The sequence below is a fragment of the Schistocerca piceifrons genome, chromosome 10 (assembly GCF_021461385.2).
Source record: "Schistocerca piceifrons isolate TAMUIC-IGC-003096 chromosome 10, iqSchPice1.1, whole genome shotgun sequence".
NCBI classification, from domain to species: Eukaryota; Metazoa; Arthropoda; class Insecta; order Orthoptera; family Acrididae; genus Schistocerca; species Schistocerca piceifrons.
This window is the reverse complement of record NC_060147.1, coordinates 106,342,462-106,356,834: the sequence shown is the minus strand read 5'-3', so window position 1 is coordinate 106,356,834 and position 14,373 is coordinate 106,342,462. Positions and strand designations below refer to the sequence as shown.

General features: G+C 44.2%; 1 protein-coding gene across 1 annotated transcript in view; it reads right to left on the bottom strand.

The window, feature by feature from the left end:
* The window catches only part of LOC124718926 (chaoptin), a 241,022-nt gene that overhangs the window by 150,045 nt on the left and 76,604 nt on the right, over positions 1-14,373 (bottom strand). The window contains exon 2 of the mRNA XM_047244580.1: positions 6,812-7,139. Coding sequence (XP_047100536.1) covers positions 6,812-7,139 — 328 coding nt within the window. The remainder of the gene's footprint in view (positions 1-6,811; positions 7,140-14,373) is intronic.

Sequence of the window (14,373 nt, the reverse complement as noted above, 5' to 3'; positions counted from 1 at the left end):
TTCACCTAGTGTGATGTGGAAAACTACTGAGAATATTGCACCACCAGTAGTGAAATGTGTGATATTTTTATCACATGTTTCGGCACTACGGTCTATCATTATCGGTTGCTATAAAACATGGAACCCAATCAATAAATCGCAATACTATACGTACTCACAATCGTATAAAAATATTTATATCGTCCTTTATTATAACATGATTAGATGGATCGATCACGCAACTAATGAGGAGGTACTGAATAGAATTGGGGAGAAATGGAATTTGTGGCACATCTTGACTAGAAGAAGGGATCGGTTGGTAGGACATGTTCTGAGGTATCAAGGGATCACCAATTTAGTATTGGAGGGCAGCGTGGAGGGTAAAAACCGTAGAGGGAGAACAAGAGATGAATACACTAAGCAGATTCAGAAGGATGTAGCTTGCACTAGATACTTGGAGATGAAGAAGCTTGCACAGGACAGGGTAGCATGGAGAGCTGCATCAAACCAGTCTCTGGATTGAAGACCACAACACATTATAACATATCCTACACATTCTTTCCCATTATTTATAACCAAAATGTAGCAGGAAACATGCAAATGCAATGTGAAATACAAAACTTTCAATATCACGTCTCATTTTGGCATGTTATAGTATCAAGGTATAGTTTTAAACTAAAGGCAGGTGCTTTCACTTACCAAAACTAGTACTTTCCTGCAACGCATATGTCACAGCCCCCAACGGTGCTACTCACTATCGTGAAATCTATGGACATCAAAAGTCCTGTCCTAGTATATTCCGAAAATCAATAGCACACCTGTGTTGCAACGAGTGTATCCGTCTGAAATGATCAACAGAAAACACTGGACCCAACGCCGCTAATTCGAATAAGTTGATGAATACTTCCCAAGCAGGACATTGCTAAAGTGGCCCGTCGACACTTCTGTTTTCTCATTAAGATGCTGAAGCATTCCTGACAAAAACCACCCCTTATCCTCAAAGTGCAATTTCCTCATGCTCTCATGCTGTCTGTGATGTTACGAGATGCTTCGTCACTGCCGGTGAGCCTCTCTCCTTATTAAAGTTTCTACCCTTTTGCCACACGTCCTTATTCTGCAATCCTGACACATTATTTACATAAGCTCCCACCTTCGCCATCCAAACTCCCCTGTGCCAGTCCTACACTTTAGTTTCTCCTCCAGTTTGAATCGTCTGTTCTGAATGCAATTTTAATCCCCTTGTTCTTAAATAACCTCGCTAATTTATGTGAGATGATTCCCTAGTGCAGCATTACTCTGTATTTCTGCGGACTTTCTCGTTTTGTTGGTTTCTGTGCCCTCATCGTTGCGTTGCAGGAAAGTGTTAACTTTGGTAGGTGAAAGCGGCTCCCTTTAGTTTAAAACTGTGAGAGTATAATACGCCAAAATGAAGTGTGTATTCGTGAATATTGTTCCTTGTGTAAGCCGTACTACCGCCATCTGTATATGTGCAGATCTCTATCTCATAACGTTTGTCAACTCCGTGCAAAGGTTAACAGTACATTTTCATAAAATATAACAATTAACATACGTGAATTTTTACAGATTATGATGATCATGTAGACAAGAAAACTTTCACAACTTATCGCATAATAACAGAAAGATCTACAGGGTGTTTTAGCATTACGCCAACAAGCATCGAGGGGATGTAGAACATGTCTTGAGGAACAAAATGAGGATGCGGATCCATGGCCAGAAAGGTCATCCAACGACGCTACAGAGGGTCGAAGTTTTAGGCGGCTATGCCTGTATGTGTACGTGTATATACAGTATGTTTCCGTGATGATTTTAGAAACTTTCATGGATAATGAAGAAGGATAACTGCATGAGCTTGGGTTCAGGAACCCTGATCTGGAAACGAAAGAGTCGAAAGTTATAAGCTAGAATCGTTCTGATGCCTTTGACAGGGGAATAAATGTATCGGTACTGCTGTTGCTGAGATTGTAGCGTAGATAACTTCCAGAAGTGGGCATGTGGAGCAAAACAAAAAACAAAAAATATTTCCAGTAAACATGGGCTCTAAAATGGATATCTGAGGAGTTATGAGCACTTATTCGCTACTGCGAAACACACCTCCTCTATTGAACAAGTGCTCAGAGCTCTTAAGCTATGCGTTTTAGAGCCCATGTATAGTGCTCAATTTTTTCTTGTTTTGGTCCATACCACCACCTCTGAAAGTTGCCTCCCATATAGTCTTAGCAACAACAGTGCCAGTACATATATTCCACAGTCACGGATGTCAGAACGATTATCGCTTACAACTTTCGACTCGTTCGTTTCTGGACCAGGTTGCCTTAGGTCTTAGGGGCCTGCACCATATGTGTTAGAGACAAGGATGATTAAAAGAGAGAAAGCCACGCAACTTAACCAAAATAAAGGAACTGAACAAGTTTTTGAACCAGTTTTCCTGGAACCGTGAGGTGGAGGGCGAAGAGATGTGACAAAAAGCACAAAAACGATAGGAAGATCAGAGAGTGAAGGAAGGGTAGGGACTCACCAACACACTGTAGGAAGTAGGACTCCAGCCTGCACATGTCACTGCGAATAAGGTGTAGGATGAAGGATGGAGGAAGGTATCATGAAGCACAACAGTGATTTCAAGAGAAAATATAAAGGTTGTGTGGAGCCACACAAATGCCTCATATTACATAGGGCTTCAGTCCACACAGGCCGTTTCTCCTGAGGTTGCAGATGAAGAGGTTTATTATACATCACAACAGTTGTTGCAAGAACAAAGGGCGAAGCTTGGGTGGAGTCTTAACAGACGTATGGCCTTTCAGGACATAGATATTCAACGCATGCAAGCAGTTTCTGCTGAGATGGAAGATGAATAGATGTCTCATAAAGCACTGCAATGATTGGAAGAGCAAACAGAAAGGTTGGACGGAGTCTCACCTCTGCCCTGCAGCAGGTAGGATTCGACCCCGTGCCGCTCATTGTGGAGATTGAATGTTGTTGTTGTAGTCTGGTCTGATGCAGCTCTCCATGATAATCTATCCTGTGCAAGCTTCTTCATCTCCCACTACCTACTGCAGCCTACATCCTTCTGAATCTGTTTAGTGTATTCATCTCTTGGTCTCCCTCTACGATTTTTACCCTCTACGCTTCCCTCCAATACTAAATTTGTGATCCCTCCATTTATCAGAATATGCCCAACCAACTGATCCCTTCTTCTAGTCAAGTTGTGCCACAAATTACTCTTCTCCCAATTCTGTTCAATACCTCCTCATTAGTTCTATGATCTACCCATATAATCTTCAGCATTCTTCTGTAGCACCACATTTCGAAAGCTTCTATTCTCTTCTTGTCCAAACTATTTATCGTCCATGTTTCACTTCCATACATGGCTACACTCCATATGAATACTTTCAGAAATGACTTCCTGACACTTAAATCAATACAGAATGTTAACAAATTTCTCTTCTTCAGAAACGCTTTCCTTGCCATTGCCAGTCTACATTTTATATCCTCTCTACTTCGACCATCATCAGTTATTTTGCTCCCCAAATAGCAAAACTCCTTTACTACTTTAAGCGTCTCATTTCCTAATCTAATTCAAACAGCATCACCAGATTTAATTCAACTACATTCCATTATCCTCGATTTGCTTTTGTTGATGTTCACCTTATATCCTCCTTTCAAGACACTGTCCATTCCGTTCAACTGCTCTTCCAAGTCCTTGACAGAATTACAATATCATCAGCGAACCTTAAAGTTTTTATTTCATCTCCATGGATTTTAATACCTACTCCGAATTTTTCTCTTGTTTCCTTTACTGCTTGCTCAATATACAGATTGAATAACATCGGGGAGAGGGTACAACCCTGTCTCACTCCCTTCCCAACCACTCCTTCCCTTTCATGCCCCTCGACTCTTATAACTGCCATCTGGTTTCTGTACAAATTGTATATAGCCTTTCGCTCCCTGTATTTTACCCCTGCCACCTTCAGAATTTGAAAGAGATTATTCCAGTCAACATTGTCAAAAGCTTTCTCCAAGGCTACAAATGCTATAAACGTAGGTTTGCCTTTTCTTAATCTAGCTTCCAAGATAAGCCGTAGGGTCAGTATTGCCTCACGTGTCCCAACATTTCTACGGAATCCAAAATGATCTTCCCCGAGGTCGGCTTCTACCAGGTTTTCCACTCGTCTGTAAAGAATTCGTGTTAGTATTTTGCAGCTGTGACTTATTAAACTGATTGTTCGGTAATTTTCACATCTGTCAACACCTGCTTTCTTTGGGATTGGAATTATTACATTCTTCTTGAAGTCTGAAGGTATTTCGCCTGTCTCATACATCTTGCTCACCAGATGATAGAGTTTCGTCAGCACTGGCTCTCCCAAGGCCGTCAGTAGTTCTAATGGAATGTTGTCTACTCCCGGGGCCTTGTTTCTACTGAGGTCTTTCAGTGCTCTGTCAAACTCTTCACGCAGTATCATATCTCTCATTTCAACTTCATCTACATCCTCTTGCATTTCCATAATATTGTCCTCAAGGACATCGCCCTTGTATAGACCCTCTATATACTCCTTGCACCTTTCTGGTTTCCCTTCTTTGCTTAGAACTGGATTTCCATCTGAGCTCATGATATTCATAGTAGTGGGTCTTCTTTCTCCAAAGGTCTCTTTAAATTTCCTGTAGGCAGTATCTATCTTACCCATAGTGAGATAGGCCTCTACATCCTTACATTTGTCCTCTAGCCATCCCTGCTTAGCCATTTTGCACTTCCTGTCGATCTCATTATTGAGACGTTTGTATTGAAGTTGAATAAGGGAACCATAAACATCAACAGTGATTGTTAGAGCGAATAGAGGAGGTTGTCTGCAAACACAGCACTGTCCTGCAGGAGGTAGGGCTCCACCACGCAGGCTGAGGTGCAGGGTGAACAGGGCCTCATAAACCACAGCTGTTATTGGAAGAGCAAATAGAGATCGGTGATTCACCAGTGCCAAGCAGGGCTCCAGGCAATCAGGTCAGTGCAGCTGTGGTAGAGGGGGACTGTAGGTATGGTAAAGGACAGTCTCCACCACCATGTGGGTAGAGATGGGGCGGAAGGGGGTGGGGGTGAACAGAGGAAGACGGCACCGCAGTTCCTTCTCTAAATCCTCGCACGAACGAAAAAATGGCTGACATCGAAATAAGTGTCCAAGTAATAGAAAAGCAACTGAAATAACTCAACAGAGGAAAGTCCACTGGACCTGACGGGATACCAGTTCGATTCTACACAGAGTACGCGAAAGAACTTGCCCCCCTTCTAACGACCGTGTACCGCAAGTCTCTAGAGGAACGGAAGGTTCCAAATGATTGGAAAAGAGCACAGGTAGTTCCAGTCTTCAAGAAGGGTCGTCGAGCAAATGCGCAAAACTATAGGCCTATATCTCTGACATCGATCTGTTGTAGAATATTAGAACATGTTTTTTGCTCGCGTATCATGTCGTTTTTGGAAACCCAGAATCTACTCTGTAGGAATCAACATGGATTCCGGAAACAGCGATCGTGTGAGACCCAACTCGCTTTATATGTTTATGAGACCCAGAAAATATTAGATACAAGCTCGCAGGTAGATGCCATTTTCCTTGAGTTCCGGAAGGCGTTGGATACAGTTCCACACTGTCACCTGATAAACAAAGTAAGAGCCTACGGAATATCAGACCAGATGTATGGCTGGATTGAAGAGTTTTTAGCAAACAGAACACAGGATGTTGTTCTCAATGGAGAGACGTCTACAGACACTAAACTAACCTCTGGCGTGCCCCAGGGGAGTGTTATGGGACCATTGCTTTTCACCTAGTAGATAGTGTCGGAAGTTCCATGCGGCTTTCCGCGGATGATGTTGTAGTATACAGAGAAGTTGCAGCATTAGAAAATTGCAGCGAAATGCAGGAAGATCTGCAGCGGATAGGCACTTGGTGCAGGGGGTGGCAACTGACCCTTAACATAGACAAATGTAATGTATTGCGAATACATAGAAAGAAGGATCCTTTATTGTATGATTATATGATAGCGGAACAAACACTGGTAGCAGTTACTTCTGTAAAATATGTGGGAGTATGCGTACGCATCGATTTGAAGTGGAATGATCATATAAAATTAATTGTTGGTAAGGCGGGTGACACGTTGAGATTCATTGGGAGAGTCCTTAGAAAATGTAGTCCATCAACAAAGAAGGTGGCTTACAAAACACTCGTTCGACCTATGCTTGAGTATTGCTCATCAGTGTGGGATCCGTAGCAGGACGGGTTGACAGATGAGATAGAGAAGATCCAAAGAAGAGCGGCGCGTTTCCTCACAGGGTTATTTGGTAAGCGTGACAGCGTTACGGAGATGTTTAACAATCTGAAGTGGCAGACTCTGCAAGAGAGGCATCGCGGTGTAGCTTGCTGTCCAGGTTTCGAGAGGGTGCGTTTCTGGATGAGGTATCGAAAATATTGCTTTCCCCTACTTATACCTCCCGAGGAGATCACGAATGTAAAAATTAGAGAGATTCGAGCGCGCACGGAGGCTTTCCGGCAGGCGTTCTTCCCGCGAACCGTATGCGACTGGAACAGGAAAGGGAGGTAATGACAGTGGCACGTAAAGTGCCCTCCGCCACACACCGTTGGGTGGCTTGCGGAGTATAAATGTAGATATAGATGTAAAAGTATCACAAAGAACAACAGTGATTGGAAGAGGGAATAGAGTTCTGGTGGGAACTGTCCAGTGCGATGCAGAATGTTGAGCTCCAATCTACCTAGGTTAGTGTGGTTGAGCTGCAAGAGGAAACAGAAGAGATCGGTTAGAGAAGGGGACTCACCTGTGCCCTGCAGGAAGTAGGGCTCGAGGCCGCGCAGCCCGTTGCGGCTGAGGTGCAGCGTGAAGAGCTTGGAGGCGTTGAGCGGCGGCGGCACCCTGGGCAGGGGCACGCCGCGGCAGGCGACGATGCCCAGGTCGGGCACGGCCTTGGAGCACGAGCACAGCGGGTTGAAGTAGCAGGGCGGGTACGAGTGGGCGGCCGCGGGCGCCGAGTAGTGGTGGTGGTGGGCGGCGCCGGACTCGCGGGCGCCCGCCAGCGACGCCCACACCATCAGCACCAGCGACAGCGCCACCATCGCGTAGCCGAAGCGCAGCACCGCGCCCAGGCTCTGCGGGCAGCCCAGAGGTGGCGGCCGCGTGCGTTATACTGTAAGGTGCTCGGCAGCTGCGGTCGTGTGACTGGTCGCGTGCTCGACAGGTAGGCTTTCTACAGTCGTACGGTTGATTGGGTTCACGTCAGCTCTACCTCGCATTGCGATGTGTTTGACAGGGTGCATGACAACTACATCTCGTGGAGTCATATGTTGCAATGGACAGTTGACAGCCATCACTTGTTTCACACATGTCCTATCAGATACGAGGCTTGGCAACATGTCCGATACGGTGCTGGACTGCTATACTTTGTATGGTGATGTCTTTGATTGGGTGCGCGACAGATTCACTTCTTAAGGTGACATTTTTGAGAGCACAACAGTTACGCCAAATATGGTAGAAAGTATGATTAGTTTATAGCCTCCCCCTTCGTAATCAGCCTGTTGTCCGCCCCCGGTGTCTGAGTGGTCAGCGAGACAGAATGTCAATCCTAAGAGCCCGGGTTCGATTCCCGGCTGGGTCGGAGATTTCCTCCGCTCAGGGACTGGGTATTGTGTTGTCCTCCTCATCATCATTTAAGCTCCATCGACGCAGAAGTCGCCGAAGTGGCTTCAAATAGAAAGACTTGCACCCGGTGAACGGTCTACCCGACGTGAGGCCCCAGTCACATTTCATTTCATCAGTCTGTTGCATTGCGTGATCGCCTAATGAAGTTTTACAGTGATTAAGGCTATCGTTACCGTACTAAAATAATACCGCTTAATAGGAGGGAATTGTACAACAGACCTTTCTGGAGAAAGACTCTATTCTGAGTCTAATCTAATAACTTATAATACTAGGGTTGGAACTTAAAGAATTGCAACTATTTATTCACAACGGGTACAAAAGAAATACATGTTTGCATCTGTTACTGTCCTTCAAATCAGTCACCAGCGTTGTATAGAACCCATTGCAAGCGATGTGAAAGCCGTAGTATACCGTTAGCAGAGCCTGTTCTGTTGATGGTGCAAGTGGAGCAGTCTACCGCCTGTCGAATCTCTGGAACAGTTCTGAAGCGAATGCCAAGAAGCCAAAACTGAAACGCCAATCCAACGAACGGCGTCATAATGGGTCGCCGCGAAAGTCGAAACTGCGTGAGAGCCCCAATATGGTGAAATTTATGGTGACTCTCGTGTACGTCTGTGATGGTGTTATCCTAACGCACTACGTTCCTCCACGGCAGACCGTCAATGCACAGTATTACTGTTCGTTTTTGGAGCATCACCTGTGACCAGCTTTGCGAAAGAAGCGCCGACGCTTTCTGCGCAACCAATCCATCATTTTGCACGACAATGCGTGGGCGCATACAGCGCATGCTGTGGCTGCTCTGTTCGGTCGATGGGACTGGGAAGTACTGTACCATCCACCATACCCCCGGACTCAAGTTCTTGTGACTTTTATTTGATTCCGAAGATGAAGAGACCACTTCGTGGCATTCGCTTCAGAACTGTTCCAGAGATTCGACAGGCAGTAGACCGCTCCATTCGCACCATCAACAGAACAGGCTCTGCTAACGGTATACTAAGCCTTCCACATCACTGGCAACGAGTTCTACCCATCGCTGGTGACTACTTTGAAGGACAGTAACAGGTGCAAACATGAAACTCATTTGTATCGGTTGCCACTAATTAATTTCCAACGTCGCTCACGACCAACGCAGGGGGGAAAGGGTACCACGTAATATTTTTTGTTCAAAAAATACTAATACAATAAATACTGACTATGATAAAGGGATATTGAAACGGTCGCCAGCTAACTAGGGCAATAAATATCCGAGGCCTAAGAAAGATAATAGTAAAGAAAATTAAGAAAATAATCACTGCCGTGGCAACAGAAGATTGTCACGCTTTTCCTCAACACTTCACGAGAACACTGACTTTACAGTTACTTATTCTGCAATACTAAATTTCGAAAATAAAGTTAAATAAAGTTTCTGGTTAAATAAATGACTGCCTGTAATTTAAGCCGGCCGGCGTGGCCGTGCGTTTATAGGCGCTTCAGTCGGGAACCGCCTGACCGCTACGGTCGCAGGTTCGAATCCTGCCTCGGGCACGGATGTTTGTGATGTCCTTAGGTTAGTTAGGTTTAAGTAGTTCTAAGTTCTAGGGGACTGATGACCACAGATGTTAAGTCCCATAGTGCTCAGAGCCATTTGAACCATTTGAACCTGTAATTTAAAATCTTTTACATAAAAAATTACTTTCAGTAACCTCAGCGTAAAGAAATGCAAAATTTAGAAAAAGACAAGCAATTTAGTTTTGATTATTGAAAGATTGAATTGAATTTACTTTAAGGAAATGAGGAACGGATTTTAATTTTAATGTAACAACAAGAAAATACATACTAAGACACTAGAAGTCACTCTCTCCCTATATATATGCTAAATACAGAATAAATGAAATTGCGCACTCTTAATTTGTGTTGTATATTCAGTTAATAGTTTTGCCACCGAAATTTTACGTTACCTAAAGTGATTAAAGTTAATACTCAGAATTGTTCAAAAATGGCTCTGAGCACTATGGGACTCAACTGCTGAGGTCATTAGTCCCCTAGAACTTAGAACTACCTAAACCTAACTAACCTAAGGACATCACAAACATCCATGCCCGAGGCAGGATTCGAACCTGCGACCGTAGCGGTCTCGCTCAGAATTGTAAATTAGTTACGCTTATGTCATGGTATACACGAATGAACAGTTACTGACAGAGCAAAATTAGGATTGAAACTGGTCATTAGCAAAGAAACGAAATTGGCAGTAAGCAGTAAATCAATTTTCATATTTTTACGACATTCGGTAATTGTATTGAAAGGAAAAGGACCCTGCTTGGCAATAGTGTCTGAGGACTTCGACAACATAAGTTCCCTACAAGTTTAAACTATTGTAGGTTATTACTCATGAGATTTAGTCGAAAATTGTGCAATAAATGCCACTGGGTAACGCCTCTACAACATTAGTTATACTTTGTCACTTAATAGTCTTACGATGTTGTAGATGTGCGGACGACGAAGTATGCAGCCGCCTTGGCTATTACCGAGAAATTTACAATATTTACACTATAATTACAATCAGTTACATACATTCACAAACCAATACACCATTACATATTCAATATACGGGGTGTTCAAAAAGCCTCTCCGCAGTGCCGTATGATTGTTAGCCGCGCGTGCTGTATGCCGCAGTGATTATACCGAAATGAAACTCAGTGAAATACAAGTTACAAATCTATTGAATATTCATTTTTACTTACAAATTTGCACATTAAGTGTTGAAAGTGTCCCCCCCCCCCCCTCATGTTGTTGAATATACAATTCAATTCGTCTAATCATGTTTCCAAACACAAGCTGTAACATTTCTTCTGTAACAGAAGCAGTGAAAGTGGATATTGATGTTTTCAATTCATCGACGCATTTTGGACGGTTTTTATAGACAGTTGCTTTAGCTGCACCCCAGAAGAAAAATTCAGGTCGTGTTAGGTTAGGCGATTGTGGAGGCCAAAGTTCCTGTGAAATTATGCGATCACCAAAAACATCATCAAGCAGTGACATCGAAACGCGAGCTGTATGCGTGGTTGCACCATCTTGTTGAAAATAACCGTTCAGTATTTCATTTAACACGTGTTCTCCTATGAATGGGTACAGGATATCACTGCAGTATCGTAGTGCGTTTATTGTTTCGTTTTAAAATATAGTACCCACAATATGACGTCTAGAAATTGGAATCTTAACTCCTATTTTCACAGAATGAAGTGGCTCCTCGAGAACACACAATTGATTTGCTGTATTCCACATGCGTGAGTTTTGCAAGTTCATGTACCCAGATAAATGAAACCACGCCACATCAGTGAAAAACGTTTCATTAAGAATATCCCTTCTATTTTGTTGAACGAAATTTTTGAACCATTGACAATAATGCAGTCTCTTGCCATGATCAGTATTTTTCAGTTCTTGCGTGACTGTCACTTTGTATGGGAAAAGTTCTAATTTTTTCCTTACAGCTGTGTGGGCCGTTTCGACACTAACATCGATTTCCTGGGCGAGTTTTCTTACTGACTTGTTCCGGCTCGTGGACATTTTATCGGAAATATTGAGTAGTTTATCCTCTGACAAAACGCTAGGACGACCACTTCTCGGTGCATCTGTTACTGAACCCGAACTTCGAAATTTCTTAATCAAATGTCGCACAGTATCGCGATGTGGGAGTGTTGTCTCCAAGAAAACTGAATTAAATGTCTGACGAACTGAAACTGTGTATTTACCGCCAGCTTTGAACACTTGTTCAACTAAAAACACGCATTCTTCAATGGTCAGCATGTTAACAGTGACAAAAACGAAACAAACGAACAAAGGAACTGAACTTAAACGTTCACGTCAACACGTAACGACACACACTAACGATACTACTGACGCTGGCTGAGATGAACGAAGCAGTGGAACACTGGGAGAGTCCACTTGAAGGGAAGTAAACCAGGTAGGCGAACTATCATATGGCATGCGCGGCTAACAATCATACGGCACTGCGGAGAGACTTTTTGAACAGCCCGTAGTTTCTGTAATAAAACTTACAGGTTCAGAATTAGTACAGTACAAGTTATCAACGGATATAAAGGGTGAAAAATTCTGGCTGGTGCAGGAGGTACTTTACTTGCATTTTCGGACTTACAAGTTTCACAACAGCTTCACTTCGTAGAGTGGTGAGTTTGATTGGGAGCATGACAGCCATTCCTTGTTTGGTGAATTATTTGATTGAATACAGGGCAACTACACCTTAAATGCCGATGTGTATCATTAAGTGCTCGCCAGCTGTACCTTTTCTGTGATATGTCTGATCAGGTACAGGACAGATATACTTTGTACAGTGATATCTTTGACTGGGTGCTAGACAGCTATACTTCATATGGCGATACATTTTACTGGGTGGACGACAGCTATACTTTGTATTGTGGTTTAAAGTGATTGGACGAAAACATGGACTCACCACAAACACGACAGATTACCATGTCTAATACGATAAACGAAAAGCGTTGGCATTGGAAACCGCTACCAGGCGTCTCGGAATACATAAATACTCGTCCTGTGAGGTTTGCAAAGGAATCTCATTCAGCGTTTCTGCAAAATAATGGCAAGTTTAGGTAACGATAATGGAGGTAGATACCGATCATGCGCCCTTCTCTCCAAAATAGACCACAGAGGCTCGATAATATTGAGATCTGGTGACTGTAGTGACCAGGGCAGAGGCGACAGTTCATCCTGGTCCTCACAAAACGAGTCCTGGAGAATGCGAGCTGCGTGGACAGGGGCGTTGTCGTCTTGGAACTCAGCATCACCATTGGGGAACAAACACTCCACAAAGGGATGGACCTTATCAGCCAAAGTGGTCACACAATCCTTAGCATTAATGCGTCGTTGCATAGCAACCACGCGGCCCTAGAATGCCACGATATAGCTGCCCGAAGTATCACTGTCCCCGCCACATTTCAGTCTTGAGACGTAAACTTGGCCAGAAGTTTAAAACAGTGCAACAAGACCCATCCCACCAAACGACATTCTTCCATTGCTGCTTAGTCGAGGTTTTATGGCTTTGGCGCATATCTCCAGACAATCAGCACGCCAGGTGCTATTTGGGATAGAAGCACAAGGGTCGATGGATATCCCCAGCGGTCGGGGCATCGGCACGTCATTGTGAGCGTCGGGGTGGGATTTTTGACGTAATGACACCTCCCTATCATTGAGACTGCATTAAGAAGCCCCCACCCGTGTTTCTATTAACTCACTGCTTGGACTGAACTTGACGGGGCAAGTTACTCAATGCGATCGCACTCACTCCGTCGTCAGCACACGAGTGGCCTACCGGGACCATCCGGCCGCCGTGTCATCCTCAGTGGAGGATCCGGTCAGCACACCGCTCTCCCGGTTGCTATTATGATGGTATTCTTGACCGAAGCCGCTACTATTCGGTCGAGTAGCTCCTCAATTGGCATCACGAGGTTGAGTGCACCCCGAACAAGGGCAACAGCGCATGGCGGCCTGGATGGTCACCCATCCAAGTGCCGACCACGCCCGACAGCGCATAACTTCGGTGATCTCACGGGAACCGGCGTATCTACTGCGGCAAGGCCGTTGCCCCAATGCGATCGGTCCCTGGAAAAATTCCTATTTAACGAATGTCAGGCTTCTGATACTTTTCGTTCAATACCTGCGAGGTACGAAGTACAAGGACTATGTTAGTTCGTATGGCATTTGCATCAGTGATGAGTGGTTTTGGAATTCTACTTCGCCGTCCAGTTCCCTGCTCCTGCAGCTCCATTCGTGTTATTTTGGTGCTGCGTTCGCAAGCGCGACATTCAGTTCTGAAGTGACTTTTGCATGTATCGTGTTCTTATTTTTCGTCACAATCCTTTTCAGTGACCGTCTGTCAACATCCAAGTCGTGAGTTAGTGGATACGTTTTCCGGTTTCACTGTATGTCATATGAATCTTCAATATGCTGGCTCCTGAACACCGAACAGTACAGTTACCTTTTGGTAGGAAAGTACCCACCATAACAACATAAAAAGTTCCTCCATCTTCGAATTCACTTAGCTCCGACATTATGCACCCACAACTGCATAGAACACAGTTCTGACCAAGACTCGCACTTGAAACGTATTGAGGACACTTCGCAGGTGCCGTTCGAGATCAAATACAACAGCGCCAACTGGAGGTTTGGTTAGAAATCTCATTTGTGTTCAACTATGCGTTTCTCGCGCTGTTTATATTTTTACCCAATCCTTGTATTTGATAGATCGGATGATAGCTGCTGCACCTGCGGTAGCAGGGACAAAACTTTGAATCTGTTTTTTATTGGTAAACATCAATAAACAGGAACATTGCTGATTTTGACAAAGTAGTCGAAACAATTTACGACAAAAACGGAGTATCGATCCCACATCGAATCTTATAACAGAAGAATAAGAAAATTTCCTCACAAGTCTCTCGCTTGAGAAAGGGCACCAGATAAAAGACAGAAACAAAAGTACTGGAGAGTGGTCAGTACAGCATTACCGCAAAGCTGTCCATGGAGGCCAGACCACCGTTCCACAACATTGTTGGGTCACAGTCTGAAGATACTACTCGTGACGATCCGGGACTACGAGTAGACGAGGAGCCTGGATGTTGCGGCCGGGACGGCAGATCGCTACAAGTCCGCGCGGCGTGTCATACTGCCTCCTGGCCG